Source organism: Microtus ochrogaster, unplaced genomic scaffold (genome assembly GCF_000317375.1).
Source record: "Microtus ochrogaster isolate Prairie Vole_2 unplaced genomic scaffold, MicOch1.0 UNK16, whole genome shotgun sequence".
Lineage (NCBI taxonomy): Eukaryota > Metazoa > Chordata > Mammalia > Rodentia > Cricetidae > Microtus > Microtus ochrogaster.
In genome coordinates this window covers 3,347,275-3,375,024 of record NW_004949114.1, presented here as the reverse complement: position 1 = coordinate 3,375,024, position 27,750 = coordinate 3,347,275, and the positions used below count along the sequence as shown (strand labels likewise).

Below are 27,750 nucleotides of genomic sequence, written 5' to 3'. Positions count from 1 at the left end.
GCTACTTCATAACTAATTTTCCTGCTATTGTGAATCATAATGCAAATATCTGTGTTTTCAGATAGTTTTAGGCAACCCCTGTGAAAGGGTCATCCAACCCAAAGGGGTCACAACCCACAGGTTGAAAACCACTGATGTAGAGGCTTGGCTAGGGAGAGCAAGGAGCCACAGGCCTTCATATCATTCGTAGGATGCAGCAGAAGACACTGGCCACGCATCAGCCATCTGCATTCCACTGTGAGCCTGGACACTTATTAACCTGCTAGCCCTGGGTCGGGCATTGCATTTGAGTTCCTGGCATCGGATGAATGCACATGGGAGTTACTTTCCTTCCATTTCACTCAGAGCCTGCGAAGAACCCAGAAAGCTAAGACATCATGGAAAGCTGGACAGATGCAAGGCACCGGCGAACTGGTGTCAACTCCCGTGGAACACAGACCCCAATCCCACCTGTGACACAGTCACCTGCCCCACGCCAGGTGGTGGCGCACACCTTTAATCCCAGCACTTGGGAGGCAGAGGCAGGCGAATCTCTGTGAGTTCAAGGCAGCCTAGTCTACAAGGTGAACTCCAGCACAGCCAAGACTGTTACACAATGGAGCTAGTGTGGGATTATTTGATTCGCGTTCCCCCCCCCCATCTGACACATTTTGCTTCATCTGGCACCAATGTGAGAACGAATCCATTTTTACTGCAACTGCACTCTGGGTTTGCCAGCCCTGTGTGTTCCTCACCCGCAGCTCATGACCCACACGCTGCTGCTTCTCCAGCCAGAATCCCCGCGGTGTTTCTTCTGCCTGCACAGCTCACAACCTGACAGAAAGCTTTGGGCTTCCTTCTTAATTTGACCACTTTCTCGGAATCACTTTAATTGTCCTTAATAACTCCTCTTAATTTGTTAAACAAAGCATATTTATCAATATCTAAGAGGAGAAAGCACAGAACCAGAAAGAAAGATCCCAAGAAGCCAGCAGGAGCTTCTCCTCATCCCTCTGCCCCACCCTGGCTGCAACCACGACACCTACTGGCCAATAAAGATTATTACACCTACTCCAATTCACCATAATGACCTAAGGCAGGTAAAATATGATAACTGACATTACTACCATTCAGGAATTTAAAAGCCATTTTCTAATGCTATGGATGGTATTCTGCAAGGCTTATGTGATTTTCCTTATACATACATTTATTTGATTTTGGGAATTAGTTTTTTTCTATTATATTGTTAAGAAAATAATTTGATAACAGAGCCAAGAATGAAGCACTTTTAGAAATGATACAGCCTTTACAGACTAATAATGAACAGCTAGTTGAAAAATTAATACTATTGAAAAGGATAACATCAGTTTGACAGACAAAATCCAATCAATGTCAAAGGGTGCTGAGACATGATCTGAAAGAATTTGTGCTGCTGAATTTAACAATCAGAATCTGTTGAAAAGTTATGATAAGCTAATGGATAAACTATCTCTTCAGAAGGCAATAGGCACACCATAAAAATTATGTCCAAGGATGAGACATTATTTTTCCTGGACAAATTTCATACCTTAGAATCATCAATGAGTGCATTAGAATGGAACACCAGACAGGAGATTCAGACTTTACAAAACGCAATGGTAAAAATATTTGAGAAGATTAAGGAAATTATCAAAACTGATGATCAGGAAGAGAAGGTACAAGGACAGGATTTAGCCTTGCCAGTGTGTGCCAGAGTCCCAGAGTTTTAGCTGCCTATCTGGTAATATTCCCTGAGAAGCCATCTGGCACAAGAAAACACTAAGTAGTGAAAGAATTTAAATGGCAACCTATAGGTATGAGTGATCTGAAGAAAATTAAGCAACCAATAGTATCTTATGGCCTGCATCACCTTTTGTTAGGGAAATGGTCAAAATGTGGGCATCAAGGAATAAGGCTACCTAACATGATTGGCTTCAGTTAATCTCAGTGGTCCTAGAAGACGGACCCCAGCATCAAATCCTTGGGAAGGGTTATTACTCAAACCCTCAGGACCAGGCTCTCTACAACAGACATGCCTTCTCCCTATGCCATACAGCAGCCTTAAATGCTTGGGGAAGGATTCGGAAACCAGGAAAGAGAATTGAATCATTTATCAGAGTTAAACAGGGTCAGAGAGAACCCTTTAGTGACTTTTTACAAAGATTAACTAAGGCTTGGGCTGGAGAGATGGCTCAGTGGTTAAGTGCACTGGCTGCTCTTCCAGAGGTCCTGAGTTCAATTTCCAGCAACCACATGGTGGCTCACAACCATCTGTAATGAGATCTGGTACCCTCTTCTGGCCTGCAGGTACACGTGGAAGGAATGTTGTATATATATAATAAATAAATCTTTTTAAAAAAAGATTAACTAAGGCTGTACAAATAGGAGTAACAGACCCAGAAAGTAGACATGTACTTATTGAATCTCTGGCTTTTGAAAATGCCAACTTAGAATGCAAAAATATACTTGGACCTTTAAAGGTTAGATCAGCACCAATGGATGAATGGATCCTTCATAAAATAAATGTTGAGACATTTGACTATAGTACTGAGGCTTGGATAAGAGAAGAGATTTCCAGTGATATGAGGAGACACCAAAATGCCGAATGCTTTCATTGTGGTAGAATAAGACATCTTTTTTTTTTTTTTTTTTTTTTGGTTTTTTGAGACGGGTTTTCTCTGTGGTTTTGGAGCCTGTCCTGGAACTAGCTCTTGTAGACCAGGCTGGTCTCGAACTCACAGAGATCCGCCTGCCTCTGCCTCCCAAGTGCTGGGATTAAAGGCGTGCACCATCACCGCCCGGCTAGAATAAGACATCTTAAAAGGGATTGTAGACAAGAAATTCCTAGAAATAATGTCTATTCTGGGAATGGCAAGAATAGATGGTCTCAACTGTCTGGAATATGTAGGAGATGTGGCAAAGGCCAACATTGGACAAATGAATGCAGATCAACAAAAGACAGACAAAGCAACCTGATATCATCAGGAAACTCCCTGGGGGCCTCTCGTAGGCCCCCATGTCAAAGCTAAGAGCGCGTATATGTAACATTCTAATTGAGGGATTACGAGACATGGGTGTGGATGTGAGTATCGTTACTCCAGAATCTTGGCATCAGAATTGGCCACTTCAGGAGACAGATGTTCAATCCCTAGGAATTGGAACCCTATCTCAAGAGAAACAAAGCACAAAATGGGCCAGAAGGACAGAAAGGAGGTCTGAGGTCAGATGTAGCTAATATTGCAGTGAATTTATGGGGTTGTGACCTATTGCAGCAATGGAATACCCATATTAACATTTTTGCAGTCACAAAAACTCATGTTTCTGGAAAGGATATTATAAGGTATTATAGATAAAGGTCATCAGCCATTCAGGCTATACAAAAACACAAAGCAACTAGCAAACCTTCAGAGGTACTAACAGCCCTACCTTCAAAATGGTTAACTGAGAAGTCAATATGGGTTAAACAATGGCCTTCAACAGAAGACTAACTGCAGGCTTTACAACAGCTGGTACAGGAACAACTAGATGCTCACCATATTAAAGAATCTACCAGCCCTTAGAATTCTCCTGTATTTGTTATTTTAAAAAAAATCTGAAAAATGAAAAGGAAGATCTAAGAGGTTATTCAACCTATGGGCCCTCTAAAATCTGGAATTCCTAAGCCTTCTCTAGTACTAAAAGGATGGTCTCTCATAGTTAATTTAAAAGATTGTTTCTTCACTATACCTTTACAAGAAAATGACAGAGAAAAATTTGCCTTCACTGTGCCTAGTTATAATAATTCTCAGCCTACTAGGAGATATCAATGGACTGTCCTCCCACAGGGAATGCTGTGGCCCCACCCTGTGCCAATACTTTGTCAGTCAGCCATTGGAAATAATACGTAAGCAATTTCCTAAGTCTATAATTTACCATAACATGGATGACATTTTGTTATCTGATTCAACTGCAGATACTTTAGAATGATTGAAGAAGTAAAGAAAGTTTTGCCAAAATGGGGATTACAAATTGCTCCTGAAAAAAATACAGAGAGGAGATTCATTCGATTACTTAGTTTATAAAATAGATTTATAGAAAATTAGAACACAAAAGGCACAAATTAGGAGAGACTGAGTGTGGACTCAATGACTTTCAAAGATTGTTAGGAGACATTTCCAGTGTACAACCAACTATTGGGATAGCACACGATCGAATAATTCATTTAAAGAAAACCTTAGATGGTGGCAAAGATTTAAATAGTCCCGTGGAATTAACATCTGAAGCAGAGAAAGAATTAACAGTTGTTGAAGAGAAATTACAGGAGGCTCATGCCGATAGGGTGGATCCCAATCTTAATTGTATTCTAGTCATATTGCCCAGAATTTCTCCTACAGGAATTTTAATGCAGAAGGAAGATATTATCTTAGAATGGATCTTTTTACCACATAAACCAAGTGAAAAATTAAAAACTTATATGGAAAAGGTCTCTGAATTAATTATATAAGGAAAATTGAGACTTCATAAATTAGCAGGTATAGACCCAGCAGAGATTATAGTGCCTTTTACTATTGATGAAATTAAAAAATTTTAGGAAGACAATGAACCCTGGCAAAGAGTTTGTGCTAATTTTTTGGGAGAGATTAATAGCAATTATCCCAAATGAGATAGAATTAACCTTATAAAAATAGTACTACTTGGATTCTTCCCCGAATTGTACATGACACACCAATAAATGGAGACTGTACATTTTATACTGGTGCAAATAAATCAGGAAAGGCAGGTTACAAACCAGAAGATTTAAGCAAGCCCTTATATTCTGTCCAAAAGGTAGAGCTATATGCTATTTTCATGGTAATAAGGGATATTAAAGAACCTCTCAATATAGTTACTGTTTCACAATATGCAGAAAGAGTTGTCTTACGTATTGGAGGCACTGAATTTTTTTTTTTTTTTTTTTGGTTTTTCGAGACAGGGTTTCTCTGTGGTTTTGGAGCCTGTCCTGGAACTAGCTCTTGTAGACCAGGCTGGTCTCGAACTCACAGAGATCCACCTGGGAGGCACTGAATTTAAACTGTATGATACAGAATTGACTGCATTATTCATTCAGGTTCAGGATATAATCAGGAATAGTTTCTGTCCCATATACATAACACACATCTGATCCCATAGGGGTCTGCCAAGTCCTCTAGCACAAGGTAATGCAGAAATTGATTGATTATTGATTGGAAATGGGCAGAAAGTCTCAGAATTTCATAAGAAACATCATGTCAATAGCAAAGGTTTAAAGAAAGAGTCTTCTATTACATGGCAACAGGCCAAGGAGATTATAAAGGGATGTCCTGCTTGCTCTTTCTATAACCAAACACTGCTACCTGTAGGGAGTAACCCAAAAGGTACTTGGAGGAATGAAATCTGGCAGATGGATGTGTTCCACTTTATGGAATTTGGTAAATTAAAATACGTACACCACACCATTGACACTTATTCAGGCTTTCAATGGGCAACTCAGAAAAGGCTGATTCAGTAGTCTCATATTTATTAGAAGTTATGGCCCTCATGGGTATACTTGCACAAATAAAGACAAATAGTGGTCCAGCATACGTCTCTAAGAAAATGAAACTGTTTTTTGCTTATTATAATATAAAGCACATTACAGGTATATCAAATAATCCTACAGGTCAGGCAGTAATCTTTTCCTGCAGTAATCTTTGAAGTTTCTAGGATGAAGATGGGGCCCCACAACCACTCCACCTGGTTGATATGACATCATGATGCTGATAGCACTACTATAAGTACCAGCTGCTCAAGATGGTTCCAACTTGATTAGCTGAAATGGTGCACCTTTTTACAACATTCTGGCCAGAACTCCAAAGAGGATCCTCAGAAAAACCCTATCGACTATTCAGGGACCATTTGCAATTATACCAGACAGTAATCTTTAAAATGACTTAACCATCATTTTAGTTTTACAGGATCACACAGAAAGAACATCACCCCCATGTCAGCTGGAAGTAATTCTAGAAGACAAGATGGCCCTTCTCCCAATGAAGTGTGTCCTCAGGGTAGGGGCATCAATTAGGTGTTGATTATTACTGGTATAGGGTTGGGGGTTGGGGTGGAAATTAGGTAGGTTCAGGGATCTTTTTGAAAAGAAAAAGGAGAAAATTGAATGGAATAAGAGGTAGACTAGTGTGAGCTTATTCACACTAATAATAGTGAGGGGACTGGAGAGATGGCTCGGTGGTCAAGAGCACTGCTGCTCTTCCAGAGGACCTGAGTTCAATTCCCAGCACCCACATGGAAGCTCACAACTGTCTGTAGCCCCAGTTTCAGGGGATCTGACACCTTCACATCAATGCACATAAAATAAAGTAAATTATTTTTAAAAAAGAAAAAATAATAATAGTGAATAATAAAGTGAATACTTGTGCACTATTATTTATGGGCAATTTACATTGGTATAGATTCTTATATATTGATACAAGTTCAAATTATATGTTATATTGAATATGTCCTATTTTTGTTTACAATATTTGTACACATATACAAAGTTATTCTGTCAGATTGGAAACATGCATGTTTCTATCTCTGTTTAAGACATTTTGTATATTGATAACAATTTTAGAATATAGTTATCATATTGCATTATATATTTCTACCTCTGATCAAGATACTTACACTTTGTTTACATTTTTAGGTCATTGTCCTCATTTACTGCACAATTTAAAGATTGTTTAATATTCTAATATGAAGTTTTAGTTTTTAGGTTATAGAGGTATTAAGTATCATAGGTTAATAGTTATTCATGTTTGTCTTACTTATAGTTAGACTAATCAGGTTCTTTAGATACACAGAGATTACATTCTGCATAGATAGATAATCTTCAATCACTTCAAAGATCTGTAGAGCATGGCATTTAAATACTTAGGGTTCTGTTGATGTGAGACACAATTGCTCCTGGCAGCACCGATCTATTCCTGAGATAATGTTGAGCATCAAAGACACTCTACTTGGAGTTTATTTCTTCTTGGCAAAACTGGCCTTTGAGCAAGGAACTACCCATGCCTCAACCACTGACAAAGTGTACGAGTCCAGACAGGACAAGCAGGATACAAGAAAAAAGACTGTCAAATCTTGCCAACACAGGTTAAGTTTTGAAAACTTTTCCTGCCTCTGAAAATGATCTGTCAGTTACTCTAGGCCTTAGCCAAAGTTGGTTGCTCCAACATTGCAAATGAGACTTTGAGTGATTGTCCACGTAGCCAGTTGTCTCTGTCATCTACTGTACATTTTAGAAACTGCTTGATTGCACTTCCTGCCTACTCAAGTAATATTGTCTCCCTTCTCAGGCCTTCGATGAGGTTGAAGATTAGATAGTTGTAGTTACTTTCCTCTTATGATTTAGTCAAGCCATTTCTAATATAAAACTTAGACCCCTTAGGATAGAATGATTATTGAAACATTTAGCAAATGTTCCTTGCTTAATATTGTTTATGCTGGTTGCAATTTTAATTTTTATACTTGATATCCGTTCTTATTGTATATAGTGTTGTATTGGATTTAGAACTCTCTTATTTAGACAAAAGGTAGGGAGATGATGGGGAACCTCCTTCAGCCAATGGCTTTTGAGAGGCTGGACCAGGTTGAGGTGTGGCTTTGGGTACCAAAGAGCTATGGTTCGGCCACTCGCCTTTCTCTTCCCGTGCTCCATACCTGGATGTTGGACCTCCATTCCTATTCCCTGAGTTTTCCCTTTTAATAAAGAAAAACCTTAGTACACCCTATTTGGAGCTAGTATGGGATTATTTGATTGGCACTCCCCCCATCTGACATGTTCTGATGCATTCTGCTTCAACAGAGAGAAACCTGTCCCAGGCTTTAGGCTCAGGTCAACCTCTGCAGGATCCACTCCAGCCAGGTGCAAGGCAGAGCGGGGACCCACACTTACCCCCACACTCCCAGCTTCTCTAAGACATCAGGGAAATAAGATGTCTCCAGCTTTGAGCTGTGTTCCAAGAAGGTTTATTAGGATTCCAGGGCCAAAAGCATACGCACAGGGAAGCAAAACCATCCCAGCTCAGCAGGGCTGGTAATGTTCCTGCCTCGAGCAAAACTGATGCACCCCCCCTTTGCCCTGTAAATGTCCTGAAAGCAGGGCGACCTCTCCAGGGAAGACAAGCACACCAGAGGTTTCCAAACGTGTCCACAGCCCACATTCATCCTCCCGTTCCTCAGACTGTCTGTCTGCTCTGTGACCTCAGCCAAGACGGGGGACCCACATCTGTCAGAGCCAGGGTTCGCCACAATGCAGCAGTCTCTGCCCACCCCTAATGCCTGATCCATCACTAAAGTTTGGCACGAATAAATCCCAGCAGGCTCTCCAGCTGATCTTCCAGGCACTGCTCATCTCCGTGGTTCTCAATGACCCAGTCAAAGCTCCCAAAGTTGTCCAGGCCACACTCTGACTCGGCATCATCCACCCCTGGGGGAAAGAGCAGAAGAGTCAGGCCCCAGTCCTGCCCATACCAGGCACCCACCCTGTGCCTCCCCTCTGAGAACTTCTGCAGTTCTGCTCTGGCCTCCCACCACCAGCTGAGCTCCCAGGCACTCCCTGGAGAAATCACTCTGCCCTTGCTGCTGCCTACAGAGACTGGGTCATGAAAACAACAGACTATCCAAGAGGGCTTCACACTGTCAGGGCAAGCTAGCTTGTGCTGGACTGGGGCCTGCTGGGAGGCTGTGTCCTCAGGGTTGGAAGCTGGGTGAGTGTGGCTCCTCCTCCCACTCTTCAGAGCCTTGAGAAAGAGCTTGGCTTTTCTGGACCAAAGCCCTCATCTGCCATGAGTACAGAACAGCAGCATCCTCGTGGCAGCTGTAACAGTGAGTGAGTAAGAGAAAGTGTATACAGCGCCAAACACATGCCGGGCACACCGGGCAGTGCTAGCGCACGCCTTTAATCCCAGCACTCGGGAGGCAGGGGCAGGCAGTTCTCTGGGGGTTCAAGGCCAGCCTGGTCTACAAAGCAAGTTCCAGAACTGGCTCCATAACTACGGAGAAATCCTGTCTTGAAAAACCAAAACCCATCAAACACAGGCTGGCCTGCCAGAGCGCACAGGAGATGCGCTGATAGTAGCGGTCACGATCATTAGATCTGAGTGTATTGCTGGCCTTGAAAAAGAAAAATCTGAGCGTATCCAAGGAACAGTGATCGGGGGCAGGGCAGAGGCCTGAACAGAACTTCAGAACTGTCTGCAAAACAGGTCCTGAGCAGCCACCACCGAGGCCCTGGAAAACTTCCTGGCTGCCCCTGGATCTGTCATTAAACAGAAGTAGGGTTTGTTCAGCCAGCTCATAGTCACCCTTAGCCCCCACCAGGTTGGAAAGCAAAGTCTAAGAGTCCCAAGAACAGGGCCTGGCCAGAAGTCTACTGGCCTTGACACAACAGTCTAAGAACAGCCTGGGAACCTGACCTGCTACCAACCCACCCCTCAGGCCTCAGATTCCCTTTTACGAACCCTCACCTGCTCTCTAGGCCTACTAGGGCGCGAGCAGCAGACCTGGAGCACAGAGGTGGCAGAGCTGAGTGTTGAGCCTCGAGGTTGAGTGACATCTGCAGCTTACCTGGTGTGAACACCCAGCCCCGCTGCTGCCGGGTCTGCTCCGATGCTACGACTCGGACTGTCTGTGTCACAGTCCCATAGACCTCCTGAAACCACTGGACGTCAGACACCCTCCGTGTGTCACTCACCAGCTGTAGAGATAGGTGACCATAAGGACAAAGTGTTAGGGGGGGACACAGGGGCACGTGCTATAGAGCCAGAGAAATGGTGCAGACGCCAGAGAAATGGTGCAGCTCACTGAACACACACCTCTAAGTATGAGCACCTGCCAGGCAGTTCCAACTCAGCTGTGGCACTAAGGGGCACTGCCAGCGCTTACCATGCACTGGCACTGTGCCAGGTACTGAGGACGAGTCATAAACAAAACACACCTTGCCCTGCTCTTAGCTCTGGCTCATACCATACAGCAGGCGAGACCAAAGATACACAGCAGCTGCTCCAACAACCAGGGACCCAGAATGGCCAAAACGGAGCTCCTCAGCTCCTGAACTCTCCAATCCTGACCCTTCCTGTCTCAGAAAACGACTTGTCTAGCTGCTCCGAACAAAATCCTTGCCCTCCACCACCCACCCCGCTCCTGCTGGCTCTATCCTTAAAATCCATGTAAAAGCGGCCCCTTCCCAAATCTCTCACAGCCCAGAGCTCCAGCCACTCACTGGCCTGTCATCTGGGCCCCTCTACCAGGCCTCTCTGCTTCAGCTCTGACCTGCCCTCCAGCAGCCAGAGCAAGTCTGCTAAATCCTTTGATTTTGAGACAAGGTCTCACTATGTAGCCCTGCCTGGCCTCAAACTTGCTAATGCCCTTGTTGGGATTACAGGCATGCATACCACACCTAATAATCCCAGGTGTGTGTTTCTGTGTACAGTGTGTATTAATGAATGCACATCACATGTAGACAATGTGTAGTGTAAGCGGATTGCCTGTGTATATATGTACATGTGTGGAGGCTAAGGTTGGTATTGGGTGTCTTCCTTGATCATTCTCATGCTCACCTGCCTTTTTGCTGGGTGGTGGTGGCGCACACCTTTAATCCCAGTACTCAGAAAGCAGAGGCAGGAGGATCTCTGTGAGCTCAAGACCAGCCTGGTCTACAGAGCAAGTTCCAAGACAGCCAAGGCTCCACAGAGAGATCCTGTCTCACAAAACAAAAACAAGGGGCTGGAGAGATGGCTCAGTGGTTAAGAGCATTGCCTGCTCTTCCAAAGGTCCTGAGTTCAATTCCCGGCAACCACATGGTGGCTCACAACCACCTGTAAAGAGGTCTGGTGCCCTCTTCTGGTCTCCAGACATGCACACAGACAGAATATTGTATACATAATAAATAAATAAATGTTAAAAAAAACAAAAACAAAATAAAACACAAAATTAAATACAGTGTGTGTGTGTGTGTGTAAAGACAATTCAAAGGGGTCAGTTTTCTCCTTCCACCATGTAGGCCCTGGGGATCAAACTCACACCTTCGGGTTTGGAAGCAAATGCCTTTGCACTGAGATACTGCACCAGCCCCCACCTGGCTTTTTAAATGTAGGTTCTGGGGATCTGGGGAATCTAAACTTTAGGACTTTGTCTACTGAGCCATCTCCCCAGCCTCAGGTCCTCAACCACACTCCTACCAACAACTATCTCCAGATATCTACCACTGCCTGAACCCCAATCTGCCTTTTAATTCCTAAACTGTGTCTTTCCTCTTCTCAGAACTCTCCAGTGACTTCTAGACTCTTCCAAAGCCTTACAAGGTCTGCCCTTAACCTCCTACAGCCACTACAATGGCTGTTTCTCAAATAGGCCCCTATCCAGTCTTCACATTCCAGCCCCTTTCCAGAAAGCAACTCCCCAACTGCCCATTCAGCTCACCCTTCACTCCTTTAGATCATGCTCTGACCTCACCTTCTCTGAGGCCCTTAAATAGCAGGTTCCCCAGCCCACACCCCATCTGTCTTGATCTGCTCTGCCTGGCATCATCTATCCTTGCTCAGTACCTGTCTCCCCAACTCCTAGCTGAAACACTAAGTTCTTTGAAGGTAGAGTCTTCATTGCATTCATTTTGCTTCAGGACATCCTCATAACCTGGAGAGGTGTCTGGCACAAGGAAACACTCCGCAGTTAGCACACGAATGAATAAGGAAAGCCCAGCATAGAGTGCTGTGGGCTACTTAAGACCTGGGGATGTGGAAACAGGTGGATCAGGAGAGCTCAAGGTCATCTTAAGGGCAGCCTGGGCTATATGAGACCCTGTCTTAGGAGAAGGGGGTGGGGAAGGAATAATAGCAATCCAGGAAGCCTTCTCCATGGAGGTGACTTGAAAACTGCTGGAGTAAAACAGGTAAAAAGGGCAGGAAAGTGTTGTGTGATGTTTTGTTTGTATTCTGACAAATAAAGCTTGCCTGGAGATCAGAGGGCGGAGTTAGTCACTAGTTAACCACAGAAGCTGGGCAGTGGTGGCTGGCATCTTTAATCCCAGCACTCAGGAGATGGAGACAGGAAGTGATAAGGTGGGGTGTAGACAGGCTCTCGGCCTTTGGGATGCAGGAAGGAGACAGGTAGGAAGCAACTGGCGGCTGCTCCCGGTTCTCTCACCTTCCAGGTTTTTATTGACTAAGATTACTTAGACTAATGCTTCAGCAAAGGGCAGGCAGGCAGGAAAAAGACACAAAGTTGTGACCCACCAGGCATGGTGATAGATACATTTAATCCGGGGCCATCTGAGTCTACAAATTGAATTCCAAGCCAGCCAGGCTACAGAGTGAGACCCTGTCCAAAAAAAAAAAAAGGGAGAAGAAGTAAAAGCATCTTTGGCAAATGATTGTGGCTGGGCAGTGATGGCGTACACCTTTAATCCCAGTACTTAGGGAGGCAGAGGCAAGCAGATCTTTGTGAGTTCAAGGCCAGCCTGATCTAAAAAGGAGGAGGAGGAGGAAGCAGCAGCAGCAGCAGCTGGTGGCTATAGCTGTTAGTAGGGGAAAGGATGAAGGAACTGCATCAAGGCCCCAAAAGTTATGAGAAAACTTGGGCTTAGTTCAGGGGAGTGGTGGGGGCCACCAGTGCTTTCTAGGTATGCCAGGAACATACAGTTTACTTTTGAAAAAGTCACTCAGGCTTGTGAACAGAAATGGCTCACGGAGGCAAGAGACACCAACAAGAGGACTATTGAGGTGTTAGAGGCTTGGACACAAGGTGCCAGTGAAGATGAGAAATGGCCACAGGAGAGGCCTGGAAAGACAGATTTTGTCAGCCATGGCTGAGGCCTCTTACCCAGATAGGCTGGGACACGCCTTCCACAACCTTCCGGCAAAAGAAGCCTGGGTCGGCCTGGCGCTTCTCCTCTCCCCAGCAGATCATGTCCCTTCGATAGGCTTCCTTGTAGGTGCTGGCATCCAGGAGTCGCTGGAAGTCCAAGCCATGCTCCTGCAGGAAGCATAGTCCATCTATGACACGGTCCTTAATGGAGAAGAACCAGTCCAGCCTGGCACCGCCTCCCTTCACAGGCGCCAGCCAGCTTGGAGCATAACAATGCCCGCAAGGAAGAGGGCTCAGCAAAGGGGCACCCGAGACACTCAAAGCTGAGAGCTCTTAGGATAATTCCAGAAAGTGTTTGAAACGTGCAATGTAGTTTTTCTCTTCCTGGGGTTTCATTTTCCCAATTATTTCTGACTTAAACTAATCTTGAAAATAGTTTGCATGCCCTGGGCACAGCTTTGGCCTACAACCAAAGCAGGAAACTCGGGAAACCAAAGCAAAGCATTGCAATGAGAAGTCCTGTATCCTTCCGGCATCATCTGCCTCCATCGCAAACCCCAGAGATAAATCTCCCCCGCCCCTCATCCTTCTCTGTCCCCAAGGTCCTGGCATTTGGCTGAAACAGCATCACTCCATTGGGCTCTGGGCATCCAGAGGACCACTTGGGCAGGGGGGACACCCTGACCCCCAGGGAACTGCTTCTGGCCCTGCAAAGCGTCTATCCAGATGGCTCCAGAACAGGAAGGGTTCTCAAAAATATCACCCAGAGCTGGGTGGTGGTGGCACACACCTTGAATCCCCGCACTAGGGAGGCAGAAGCAGGCAAATCTCTGAGTTCGAGGCCAGTTTGGTCTACAGAGCAAATGCCAGGGCAGTCAGGTCTATACAGTAAAACCCTAGCTAGGAAAAAAAGAAGAAAGAAAAAAATAAAAGCACCCAGAGGCTGAGAGACGGCTCACCCAGAGGACCTGGGTTCAATCTCTCACCCTCACACAGTGGCCCACGAACATCTGTAACTCTAATTCCAGGCAATCCAATGGCCTCTTCTGGCCTCCAAGAGCACCAGGCACCAAGTGGTACACAGATAGACATCAGGAAAAATACTCATACATATAAAATAATTTTTAATTAAAAAAACTATCCAGTTCATATGCTGGTTCCCCTATTGACCTGATGAAGAGAAACCACCTCTCCTGGGCTCTCAGCGGGTGAGCAGCCCTGCGTGTGAACTGTTTCTGCTCAGGAGCATCCTGACCCATGGTGCCACTGGTGTTTCCCACTAACCAAGGAAATCAGTGTGTCACAAGGTTCCCTTAGGGGTTCCAGGCGCTGGGGGGCACTGCTGCAATGGTGTTGAGCCAAACGACATCAAGGGCCAAGAGGCCCTCTGGGCCCCTATGGAAGTTTCTGAAATGCCAACTCCTGAGTCTGGGGATATTATAGGTCAGTGGTAGATCAGAGTACTTGCCGAGTGTTTCTGAGGTCAAAGGCTCTATCCCCAGCACTAAAGAAAAACAAATTCCCTCCCCTCCAGCCCCCACTGTCAGCAGGCCTGGGGCCCGAACCCAGCTTGAGAACTAGACTGAGGAGGGCTACAGCCCCCCTCCCGCCTTCCCCTCCTTTCGTACTCCTGGGCTAGAGGAGCTTCTCCATCCAGCTTCTCCCTAAGAAATAAGGACACCTCTGCATCTTCTTACCCCGTGGTCCCTCAGCTGTTGCCCTAGGACTAGATCAGCACAGCTCATAGAAGTCCGAGGAGCCAGGACTGCAGGTCCAGAGATTAGACCAAGGCCACCCGAGCACAGGTCCCTGGAAGAGTGCACTAGGACCAGCAACCAACGTCGGTGACCAAAGGCTTCATTGTATGAAAACCTGACCTTGCCTCTGTGTGCTTGCCCTGAATCTAAGTCTATTTAATTTTTAATCCTATTTTGATAATCAATAATCTTATTTTTTCTATCCACATGATTTAAAATTCAAAGGAGGCCAGACTTGGTGATACATACCTTTAATCCCAGCACCCAGGAGGCAGAGGCAGATGGATCTCTGTGAGTTTGAGGCCAGCCTAATCTACAAAGAGAACTCTAAACCACCAGAGACCCAGTTTCAAAATAATAATAGTAAAATAGCAACAACCAAAATTCAAAAGAGATGTGTTCATTTATAATAAAAATCTCTATCCCTCACATCCTCCCCTCCCTGAGGCAGCTAACACTACCGTTCCTATGGTGTCTCTTCTAGCAGGGCAGGTCTGCCTTCCTGGCAGCTGGAACAGTGCTCAAAAGGACAAGCACCTCATAATATGTACTTGAAGAAGAGCTGGATATATGAGCAAATAATGCCTTATCTTTTCTTTTTCTTCCCTTTTTTTTGAGATAGGGTCTTACTCTGTAACCTTGACTGGCCTAGAACTCATTTTGTACACCAGGCTGGCCTCAGATTCACAGAGATCCACCTGCCTCTGCCTTCTGAGTGCTGAGATTAAATGCACGCACCACCATTTATGGTCCTGATTCTCAGTTACTAGTATGGTTTGTCCCCAGTACGGTGGTATTGGATAAGGAGCCTCAGGTATTGTGGCTCTCAGGGAGGATTAATGAGCTCCCACTCTTGTAAGACTGGACTAGTCACCCTACATGTAGGTTACTATAAAAAGGATCCAAGCGGGCTGGAGAGATGGCTCAGAGGTTAAGAGCACAGGCTGCTCTTCCAGAGCTCCTGAGTTCAATTCCCAGCAACCACATGGTGACTCACAACCATCTGTACTGAGATCTGGTACCCTCCATGCCAGAATACTGTATATATAATAAATAAATAAATCTTTAACAAAAAAAAAAAAAGGATCCAAGCCTCTCCCCCTCTTACAGCGTGATCCTTCTTCTGCTCACTGCTCTTCCACCAGAAGCTAAGTAGATGCCAACACCATGTTCTTGGGTCTTCAGAACTTGAGTTATAAATCCTTTTTCTGTACAAAGTACCCAGCCTCAGATATTGTGTTATACAAAAACCAACTGCCTAGGGCAGCAACACACTGCTCTGTAGCTTGGTGTCTGCGCACTTGTTAACACACCTTGCCAACTTACGTGATACCTGTCCCCCCTTTGGGGGACAGGTGTGTGCACGTTATGTGCAGGCATTTGGAGGTCAGACATCACCCTTGGGTGCATGCATTTGGAGGTCAGGCATCACCCTCGGGTGCATGCATTTGGAGATCAGACATCACCCTCGGGTGCATGCATTTGGAGATCAGACATCACCCTTGGGTGCAGGCATCTGGAGGTCAGGCATCACCCTTGGGTGCATGCATTTGGAGGTCAGACATCACCCTTGGGTGCAGGCATATGGAGGTCAGGCATCACCCTCGGGTGCTTCATTCACCTTGGGGCTTTATTTGAGCTGACCTAGCCTGAGTTGGCCGGCCTGTAAGTCCCAGGGATTTGCCTGTCTCTGCCTCCCCACTGCTGGGATTACAGGTGTGCACGGCCATGCCTTGCTTTCTACGTAGGTACCAGGGACTCAGGTCACAGCACTGTCTCTGCAGCCCCTGAGAGTTCCAGGGTTGCATCAGGTCAGCTGGTGGGAGAGTGGAGTGACACACCGCGGTTTTGAGTAAGAGGGTGATAATACGGATACTTGCTGGCATGGCGGGCCAGTCTTACAAGGGGTAGCTCCTCTAACTACAGATCCTTATTAGTTAATATTATTATTATGTGGCATCAGAGCTGCCAACTCAAGTGTCTACGGCTTTCCTGGACCCTTTCTTTTTTTGTTTGTCTGTTCTACAGGTAGGGTCTCATATCTAGGGGTCTTGGGTCTCTGGGACCATGCCAGTGACTCAAGCAGCCACAACTCCACAACCCAAGAGCAGGCTCCTCCCAGCCCCCCCCCCAGATGCCACAAGCACCTACCCGAGCATACTGCTCCTTGAGTGGACCAGAGAGCCGCAGGACTGCACAGATGTTACCTCCAAGTCTACGGGACAGGGAATCAGAACTCAGTTAGCCCTACACTGCCAAGAGTCTCCTGTGTCTAGAAGGGGAGCCCAGTACCTCTGATGCTCATTTCTACTGTAAGACTCTATTGGGCAGGTCTCCCCTTCCCTGATCCTCTTTGCTCAGTTATAAAAAAAGTTAATGAAGATAACATCACCTGCCCTGTCACTCACACAGGATTACTATGAGAGTCAGTGGACTATAAAGGAGCCCTGAAACTAGCAGGTAGAACAGATAAATAAGTCCCATGGAAAACTCCAGGCCTGGCAATATTCTGGCTGGATCAGATAACTGCTGGGACCCTACACTCACTCTCTTCAGAGTCACAGAGACGCTGAGACAAACTGACTGAAAATAGTTTTCCCTTTAAGTTACTCAGTAACTCATCAACCATGTACGGGGAGCTACACTTGGATCTAACACTAGGAGTCACAATTTCTACCTGGCATGGGGATGTTCACAGAGTGCGCAAGCACCTACATGGTGAAGTAGGTGCGTCCACTCCCTCCTTTTTCTGATGTGTGTGTGTGTCAGAGGACGACTTTCAAAAGTCACTTCCCTACTTCCGTCATATGAGTTTCAAATCAGGCTTGACAGCAAGTGCCTTTACCTGCTAAACCACCTCACTAGCCCACGTTCCACGTTCCAGATGAAGACACTGAGGCTGAGTGAAGAAAGTTAACTAAAGTAACATTTTTTTTAAAATATTTATTTATTTATTTATTATGGACACACTATTCTATTTGCATATATGTCTGTAGGCCAGAAGAGGACACCAGACCTCATGACAGATGGTTGTGAGCCACCATGTGGTTGCTGGGAATTGAACTCGGGTCCTTTGGAAGAGCACACAATGCTCTTAACCACTGAGCCATCTCTCCAGCCCTAAAGTAACATTTGTTAGTAATGAAAACGCAATTAAAAATGAGCAACACTTTATTCCTGGCTAGGAATCATTGTAACTCATGTGTTAATGCATTCAGTTCCTCTAACATCCTATATAACGCCCGTTTAGCAACAGGCAATCTAGAACAGACCAGGTAAGAAGTCTGGCAGAACACACTAAATGCTGAGCCAGGACATGAACCCCAGCAGCCTAACGCCAGCATCCAGGCTCCTAACTTGCTCTCTGACTACGCTTGGAGCTAAGGACTGATGAAATTTAAAAACTGATGATGATTGTTTAGTAATAAAGGATCTGGGTAACGGCCTCTGGCCAGGGCTCCTCTGAACCTCTTAGAACAACTGGGGGTAGCTAAAACTTGGTGCCACCACCACACTGGTCTTGGGGAAAAGCCCCATTTTTCTTTCTCCCTCTTCTCTGTTCTCTTAGCCCAAGCCCCAGCCCCCCCCCCACCAAAAAAAATGTTCCCTAGAATATATCACTTAAGAAAAATCCAGGGCTGAGGAAATGGCTAGCCTCATAAGCCTGATGACCTTGGTTCAGTCCCCAGAACCCATGTTTTTAAAGATGGATGTGGGCCAGGCATAGAGGCACATGCCTTTAATCCCAGTACTTGCTGTTCTTACAGACCAAGGTTCCATTCCCAGCAGCCACACAAAGGCTCACAACTGTCTGTAACTCCAGTTCTGGGGATCAGATGCCCTCTTCTGGCCTCCAAGAGCACACACAATGCAGACACACCTTCAAGCACAACACATACCCACAAAATAAATAAACCTGTAAAAACAAATAACTAGAAAGGATGGACAGAATGAGTGAAAGGTACTGTTCGGAGGCAGACAAAACTCAAATTTGAATCCTGAATCTGCTACTTTTGACCCCCGTAAACATTTTTGTTGTTTGTTTGGATTTTGGTCGGTTTGTTTTTAGAAAAAGAGTTTCTCTGTGTGTCCCTGGCTGTCCTGAAACTCACTCTGTAGAGCAGGCTGGCCTCGAACTCATAGATCTGCCTGCCTCAGCCTCCTGAGTGCTGGGATCAAAGGCGTGCACTACCACTACCCAGCTTTGAACATTTTTTGTTTGTTTGTTTGTTTTCTCTTTTTTCCCTCTGTAACTTTGGAACCTGTCCTGGAACTAGCTCTTGTAGATCTGCCTGCCTCTGCCTCCCAAGTGCTGGGATTAAAGGCGTGTGTGTACCATCACCACCTAGCAACATTTTTTTTAATTGTCAAAAATCTCGTCCACTTTGGCCTTGAACTCCTAGGTTCAAGTGATTCTCCTGCATCAGCCTCCCCTGCAGCTGGATTACACACACACACACACACACACACACACACACACACACAGGTTTTAGTTCTTAGGGCCCCTGCTTCTGCATCTGTCGAATTGCTAATAACTTGACAAAGAAGCTATGTGGGTTAAATGCATAGTACCTGGCATAGAATACCCATAAATCCCTGCAATTACAAGGTCTTCTGGACAGATTCTTTTTGGAACGGTCCCACTCAGGCAGTGGATCTTTTTGCTGTCACTTTAGTCTCCTTATCTGTACCAGTTACCTCAACACGGTCGTGAAACAAGAATGACACACTGAAGATGCCTGGTAGTAATCGTAATTGGTGTTTCTTGAAGAGAGACCAACAGCTTTGCAGAGGCAGTCCCCCGGTTCTCTGAGGAGGTCGTGTGCAGGCTGTTTCTCTGCGGTGAGGATCTACCACCTACCGTCTCCTGCCCTGCGTCATCCCGCCCTGTCCCTCCTGCCCTGGCGAGCCCCCTCCATCATGCCCACCACTTGCGGTAGCGCCCTTCCTCCGGCTTCCCTGCACCCCGGACACCTGCTCTGCAGCGCCTCGGTCACGAAGTCCTTCCCGGATTTTCTCTTCCCGCTAAACAGCAGCACCAGCCGCGGGGCGCCTCCGAGAGGGGCCATGGGTCACAACGCTTCACCAGGCCTAAAGCTGACACTTCGGACCCCTGAATTCCAGCCAAGCACGAAGTGGACGCATCCAGTAGGAGCAGAAGGGAGGAGGTACCCCGCCCCCTCTCCGCACCACTTAGCCCAAGTCGAAGCCGCGCGCCGAGAAAGCGCTAGAGAAGACGGAAGGGAAAGGGCCTCGCGTCCCCGTGTCTAGGGGCCCACCCCCCACCAGCACGCACTTAGAAACGTCCAGCCCCGCCCAGAAGTGACGCCACGACCCCGCCTCCTCGGCTGACAGCCTGAGCCGAGGTAGCCGCAGCGTGGGAAGATCGGCCTCACATTCGCTTCCTCACAGCCCTGCAAACGGAAAGAAAAAAGAAACATAGTAATGTTGAAGGCACTTTCAAATCTGCGTCTTTATTTGTGCGTTAGAATGCACGCTCTAAAGCAAGTATGTGTCTGGCCCACACTAAACTCTTTCCAAAGAAGTAACCAGACGATGACGCGATGGGGTGTGTTTCGTGATGTCATGGCGAGGGAGGGGCTTAGTAGAACGCAGGCTATTTCATTGTTGAACAGGTTTTGTAACTGCAGAGGCCGCCTGCGAGAGCAACCACATTCTTCTCTCCAAAGGTTTTTGGAGCATCGGTGACAACAGTAGTATAAGTTAGGGGCTCTGACGCCACCCTGAAGAAGATTGCTCAATTTCCTCCAGAGGCCAACATCCAACCAGGAATTGAGGGGCAGAATTCGGGGTGCTCTGACACCCTCTTGCTGTTGTCTGTAGATATAATTTACTGTCCTGCATTTTTCTGAGCTTGTCAAAATAGAGCCTGCAGTCCATGACTGCCTCCATTTCATAGACTCCGTAAAGTCTTGCGAAGACCAAAGTGAAGCATGAAACCTCAGGAAAAAATTCCTTCCCTGTATATTAGAAAGAGGCCCGGGGATGGCGAGATGAATCGGCCCTTGCAGAGCGCCCTCCTGGCTGCTCATAACCTGCTGTAACTCCAGCTCCAGGGGACCCAACGCCCTCTTCTAGCCTCTGTAGGAATTGCATGCATGTGGTACACAGACAACACATAAAGATAAACAAATCACTTTAAACTAACGAGGAACAGGGACTTCGCGGATTTGAGCATAGCATAGTCAAGTGCAGAAAAAGTAGACTCAGGACAGTGCATCACTACACTCACGGGAGGACATGCCCCTCAATTGGTAGTGCTTGCCTAAGTGATGACCTGCCCTAAATAAACTGTGTTTGGTGCCTGTAATCCTCGCTAGTGCCTGCCAGAGATGAAAACAGTCAAGTTCAGGCCAGCCTGACCACAAACAAAATAAAGAGAAGAAAGTGAGAGGTTGGAGAAAAGGGACTTAGAGGAAACGTGGCACTGAAAAGTTTCTGTACCCCGATAATCCTCTCTGTTGTGCCCAAATCTGCAAAGTCCCCGCAAAAGCCAACAAGAAAACCGAGTCCCATATGTAAAAGCAAAGAGCCTTTATTTTAACCAAGTTTGCAAACTCGGTCTCTCCGCATGTCCAACGTATTAGAATAAACGAAGAGCCCCGACCGAGCTCAGTTAGAATTGGATTTTATAGTAGTAAAGGTGGGGGTGAGGGGTCTCTGAGGTTTAGGACCCCTGATTGGCTGACATTTGTCTAGGGTGTCCTGGTCAGTGTGTACTGGCTGGTGATCCTATCTACAGTGGTTGGAATGTTAGGCATTTCCTTTAATAGTCTGTTCTTGGGCAGTGGTCAGGTAATCTCAGATTGTGGTATTTTCCTGCTACCAGGCACTGCTTCAGGGTAAACTCAGGCCTCTTGTTAAATTTTTTTTGTTTGTTTTTTTTTGTTTGTTTGTTTTTCGAGACAGGATTTCTCTGTGGTTTTGGCGCCTGTTCTGGCACTAGCTCTTGTAGACCAGGCTGGTCTCGAACTCACAGAGATCCGCCTGCCTCTGCCTCCCGAGTGCTGGGATTAAAGGCGTGCGCCACCATTGCCCGGCTGCCTCTTGTTAAATTTATCGATGGCAGGTGATAATGGTTGGAAGTAAAGAATTTACTTGGGGTGACCTGCCCATAGTTAGCTTATCATGGCTGGCCCCTACATTTCCCCCTTCACAAGCACCGATTACAGGACCCAATCTTGGGTCCTGCTTGCCCCTGGTTTTAAGAAGACATGGAACTACTTAAATTAATTGACAACTCTTTAAAAATAAATAAACAAACAAACAAACATTTCTTTGGACCCCACTGAAAGCCAGCTTTTACCAAGCCAACCAAGTCTACACAGGGTTAAGTCACTCCTGGTCCTCCAGCTCTGGGACTCTGACAGCCTCTCTGGCTTCCACAGGTACTGCAAGCATATGGTGCCCAAGCATATACGCAGGCAAAACACTCCTAAACATAAAAGGAAACAAGAGGCTGAGAGACTTGTCTCAAGGTCTACATCTCTAAATAACGGGACCAGCTCTGTCTGGTTCCAAAGCCCGATGTTTTCCAGGCCAACTCACCTCACGGCCATGCCTGTTCAGCCTCCACAGCCAGGGCTATCCCTTCCCTCTTCTCCCCCGACACTACATTCAGGTTTTCCTCGGCTGCTGGAAAGCATATCAAGTGGCGCCAATGCAGGGTGAGTGGGGTGGTAATCCAAACGACTAGTCAAGGAATGAAGGACCACTGGGCACACACCTTTAGTCCCAGCACTCGGGAGGCCGAGGCAGGCAGGGAATTTGGGACCATCTAGGTCTACAGAGTTAATTCCAAGACACTCAGGGCTGCATAGAGAAAGTCTGTCTCAAAAAACAACAAAACATGGGGGCTGGAGAGATGGCTCAGAGGGTAAGAGCACTGACTGCTCTTCCAGAGGTCCTGAGTTCAATTCCCAGCAACCACATGGCAGCTCACAGCCATCTATGAGGAGATTTGGTGCACTTGTCTAGCATGTAGGCAGCACATTATATACATAATAAATAAATAAATAAATCTTTAAAAAAAAGAAAAGAAAGAAAACAAAAAAGAAAGAAATGAAGGATCCAAAGAGTGTTGTTCAATCAAAATATCTCTGAGATCCCATCTTACACCTGTAAGAATGGCCAAGATCAAAAACACTGATGACAGCTTATGCTGGAGAGGTTGTGAAGTAAAGGAAACTCTCCTCCATTGCTGGTGGGAATGCAAACTGATGAAACCCCTTTGGATGTCAGTGTGGCGATTTCTCAGAAAATTAGGAAACAACCTTCCTCAAGACCCAGTAATACCACTTTTGGGTATATACCCAAGGATGCTCAATCATGCCACAATGACATGTGTTCAACTATGTTCCTAGCAGCATTACTTATCATAGCCAGAATCCGAAAATGACCTAAATGCCCCTTGACTGAAGAATGGATAAGAAAAAGTGTACATTTACACAATGGAGTACTACACAGTGGAAAGAAATAATGACATCTTGAAACTTGCAGGCAAATGTATAGATCTAGAAAACATCATATTGAGTGAGATAACCCAGACCCAGAAAGACAAATATAATATGTACTCACTCATAAGTGGCTTTGGACATAAAGCAAAGAAAACCAGCCTACAATTCACAATCCCAGAGAACCTAGACAACAAAGAGGACCCTAAGAGAGACAAACATGGATTTAATGTACATGGGAAGTAGAAAAAGATAAGATCTCCTGAATAAACTGAGAGCATGGACACTATGGGAGAGGAAGGGAAGGAAGCGGAGAGAAATATATAATTCAATAAAAACAATTTTTAAAAAAAGATTGCTCCATGTGGGATGCCAGGACTTTCCCCCTGAGGTTAGAAGGGACTTCAATGGACACACCCAAGGCTAGGACTGCATAACTCCAAACCCAATTGCTCAAAGTCCTGGGGCAGCCTCTTGAGGCTCCTCCTTCTTTCCCTCCCTCCCTCCCATCCCAGTCCTGAGCCGGTCCAGTCTCCAGCCTGTCCAGCTGCTGCCCCCCTGTGATCACAACCACACTTCTCTGCACAGAGTTAGCTGTAAGGACAAGGAAGCAGAGGCGCCTTACCTGTGTGTGGTGCACAGCTTTTCCATTTAGTTCAGAGCGTGTGTGTGTGTGTGTGTGTGTGTGTGTGTGCTTGCGTGCGTGCGTGCGTGCGTGCGTGCGTGCGTGTGTGTTCTGTCCTAGCAAGCTTTGGGAGCCTGAACAAGTCGCTCCTCTCTGGGCCTCGCGCCTCTCGTCTGAAAGGATGCTCAGTAAAGGCTCTTCCAGAGCTGATCTCTTACCTACAAGCAGGAGCCAGCGAGATGGCAATTAGTAAACAAGGGAAATGCTTCCAGAACCAGGAGCCCAAGGAGCTTGGGGAGAACCTCTCTCTGTTTCCCATGTAGATCTAGGGGGAGGAGCCAGAGACAGTACAGTAGAGTCGAAGGGAGCTCAGGAGGAGCGCTGGCCCAGAAGGCCCAGGCCCTGGGTTCTAGCCAGTAATAACTACACAGTGTACGTTCAGATCTGATTACATTCTTGACTGTGTGGGATGGGGAGGCCCGGGACCGCAGTTCAAATGCTGCTTAGGTTGCTGCTCTCCCACCAACACCCCTAACTCATATAAAACCATAACCAACTGTTTCTCTCTCTCTCTCTCTCTCTCTCTCTCTCTCTCTCTCTCTCTCTCTCTGCATGTGTGTGTGTCTCTTCCACTAGTAAAATAGTCTTACCTCCTTCAACATCTATTTCTCCGTGTGCAGAAATGATGTAAAAGTTAATGGCCATACCAGCCCCTCCCTCCTTACTCCCTGGTAGGAGCCAACAGTCACACACCAGGGCAGGCAGCCCTGTTCAACCCGGCCCTCCAGCCCTTCCCTCTCCACCCCAGGGCCATGTGGCTTCAGGTTTTTTCCTGTCCTCTTGACTCAGAACAGGGAGTTTCAGCAATGACCTCAGGGGGTGACTCAACCTGCTCTGCTGGGTGCCCCCCTTTAGGTCAGGGAAGCTTAGTGTCCTGGGTTAGTAACAGAGTCTACCATGGGTGCACCCCCACCCCCTCCCAGAGGAATGAAGGGAGGATGATGTCGTGATCTAGAGGCAGGGCTTCAAAGCTTGGTGGAGGCAGAGGTTGGCCAGCCCTATTCCTAGGCCTATATAATCACTCCAAGCCTTCCCCACCCATTCCGCCCCACCCACCCCACCCATTCCACCCCACCAGTCCCACCCCACCAAACCAGCTTTTGCTTTTCCTTCTTTTCCAGCTTGCACAAAGGCATAGTTGTCCACTTGTCCCAAGGCTAGGAGACCAAGTGTCTTTGGTTTCTCCTTGTCCCCATTCCATCCAGGCTGGCCCATGCCTAAAAACAAGCACAGGTCAGCTCCACCCACTTCCCATCTCTCCACCCATCCTTTAGGCTCCCAACCTCCCAGCATCCCTTACCCCTCAAAGCCTTTAGGAGCACCCCTTGTCATTTTTGTTTGTTTGTGGGTTTCTCTGTAGCTTTGGAGCCTGTCCTGGAACTAGCTCTTGTAGACCAGGCTGGCCTTGAACTCACAGAGATCCTCCTGCCTCTGCCTCCCGAGTGCTGGGATTAAATTGTCATTCTCATGTGGAAGAGTCCCTTTGGGCCCACAGGAAGGCTTCTGACTCCTCTGCCACAGGTTGTTCCTCTCTCCCCTCAGCTCACCTTTGCCCTTTGCCCCTCCCCCATCGCTAAGATCTTTCACTATCTGGCTCAGAGGCCTCTCTTCAGGCCCTCTCTAGGCATCCACAGAGGCTTCCTGACAGCATTAATCAAGTACTGTTAGCATTTTGCTTATGTTAAACTAATCCAGTTGGCCTGTAGCTAGGCTTAAGATTCCGTGCCCTCTCCTCCACGTCTGCAGCTCTTGGGCAATCCCAGTTTCTCCTAGAAGTCAGAACTAAAACAACCACTGGAGCCGGGCAGTGGTGGCACACACTCTTAATCCCAGCACTCCAGAGGCAAAGGTAGGCGGATCTCTGTGAGCTCAAGGCTATCCTGGTCTACCCGGTGAGTTCCAGGACAGCCAAGACTACATAGAGAGACTCAGTTTCAAAAAAACAAAAAAAGATGCTTGGCAAATGTAGTGTTGGGGAAAAAAAGGAAAAAAAAGAAAGAAAGAAAGAAAGAAAGAAAGAAAGAAAAAAAGAAAACAAAAAAATAAAACAAGAACAAAACAAACCCAGAAATGAAGCAAAAGAAAAACTTCTGAGCATGTGCAGGCTTTTTTCCTTGTTACTCCCTAAACGATGCAATACAACAAGTACATAGCACTCATACCACATTGGGGGTCATCGTAAGTAATCTAACTGCACAGGGGCTGTGCTTGGAGAATACGTGAACACTGCGCCCTGTTATGTAAGGGACTGGAGCATCACTCATGGGTCCTAGAAGGAACTCCTGGTATACACACAAATGACTGTACTCTACAGCTTAAAGAAGCCCTGTCATTGATTTCACAGTGACTCCCTAAAGTGAGATGCCACTGTTTGTTCCCCCTTCATGAGAGGCTGGCTTGAGTCCTAAGGACGTATGGACATCTCACTCAAGACCTGTGGGGGCTCAAGCCAGAAACCTGACACACTAGGTTTTCTTACCCTAAATTTACTCAAATCAAAGGTCTAGTTAAGTCACCTGACCCAGGAGAAGTGGGACAGTCATGGAAAAGGACATCATCCCAAGGGGAGGGGCCCAGGTATGTGAGAGGGTTGGTTTGCAGACTCAGAAGCAGCAGCGAGGCCGGGAGAGACGGGTGTGTCTGGATTTAGGACATCTCTGCTCTCCACTGGGGAGCCACCTAGGTCCTTGTTATAAGCATATGACAGGATCAGACACATCTGTGGCCTAGAACAAGGCTGAATATAAAGAGCTCCTGCATCTGGGTGCCTTTGAAAGGTTCCCATGGCAACAACTAGCTAGCCTGTGGTCTGTCCTTGGGCCCAGCAGAGGAGACTGGGAGCAGCTCTCAAACAGACTGCTTTCCCTCTCAGGAGCTGACAGGAACAGACAGGACAGAGGTGACTCCGCCCCCCCACCCCCACCCCTGCTTGTCATCCTATCACGGGTGGAGGGTGGAAAGGGGTGGGGCCTGAGGGTGCAGGAAGCAAAGAAAAAAGCAGGCCATAGCTGGTAAAAGGCTGGGCAGAGGGCATGTGGGGAACCTGGGACACAGTGGGAGATGAAGGGAGAAATAGGAGAAGAAGGGGAAATGACAGATTGTGGCCCCTAGGGAAGCAGCTTTGGGGACTGGCGAAAGGAAAAATAAGTTTTTCACTCAGGAGTAGAAGTCCCTGGAAAGGATGTGGCAATGTATGACCAGTCCCAGCAACTCAAGCACCAGAGGCAGGAGGATTGAAAGATTGAAGCCAGCCAGGGATATACAGTAACAGCTGTCTCAAAATAAAACTTGCAAGAGGCACTCTCAGTGATGGAGCCTCCAGCTGGCACACAGGGAGCTCCGGATCAGCACCAAAGAGAAGAGGAGGGGTAGGGAAGGGAAGGGAGTGGAGAGAAGGGTGAAGCCCAAGACCACCTCCAACTCCGGTGACACCCCACAAGGCTCCCAGAGCCGCTCTGAAGGCAGCAATCCCCCCCAGAGAAACTCCCAGAGAAAGAACTGAAAGCCGAGCCAAACACCGAGCCCAGACCCTAGAAAGTCAGCAGGGACCAGTGGCAGCATCTAGTGACTCTGCTTCTAGGGTCACCTAGGCCAGCAGTGGGAAGGGGCAGGGTCAGCATTCCCTCCATCCCTTCTTAACACTCCACCGCCACACACTGACCCCAGAGTCAGGGATCTGTGGTCAGCTTCAGTGTTGCTGTGGGTTGTGGAGGTGACAGAAAGGGGGGCCTGTCCCCACAACCCGACTGGGTTGGTGGCTCTCCTTTTCTTCCTAACGTGGCAGCTTCGGACCCTGCAGTTCCACTTCTAAAGGCCTGAGTGTGTAGGAAGACGAAGGGGCATAAGGGTTCCCAGACTCCACGTGTTATCCAGCAGGAATAAGCCCTCACCATGGAAACGAGGCCAGAGAGCCTCTTGGAAAACCAACACTTCTAGGGAACCAGAGACCTGTGGATCCCCACCTCTAGGCTCAGCACCTTGACAGACAAGGAATCTGGCC

At 46.9% G+C, this 27,750-nt stretch overlaps 1 protein-coding gene across 1 annotated transcript; it reads right to left on the bottom strand.

The window, feature by feature from the left end:
• Positions 1–7,981: 7,981 nt before the first annotated feature.
• On the bottom strand, positions 7,982–19,870 carry Pmvk (phosphomevalonate kinase). Its single transcript, XM_005367189.3, has 5 exons — positions 19,566–19,870; positions 16,743–16,806; positions 12,850–13,002; positions 9,598–9,727; positions 7,982–8,458 (listed from the first exon to the last, which is right to left on the bottom strand). Exons 1-5 carry the CDS (start codon positions 19,658–19,660, stop codon positions 8,322–8,324), a joined length of 579 nt encoding a protein of 192 aa, XP_005367246.1. The 5' UTR covers positions 19,661–19,870; the 3' UTR covers positions 7,982–8,321.
• Between the last annotated feature and the right edge of the window lie 7,880 nt (positions 19,871–27,750).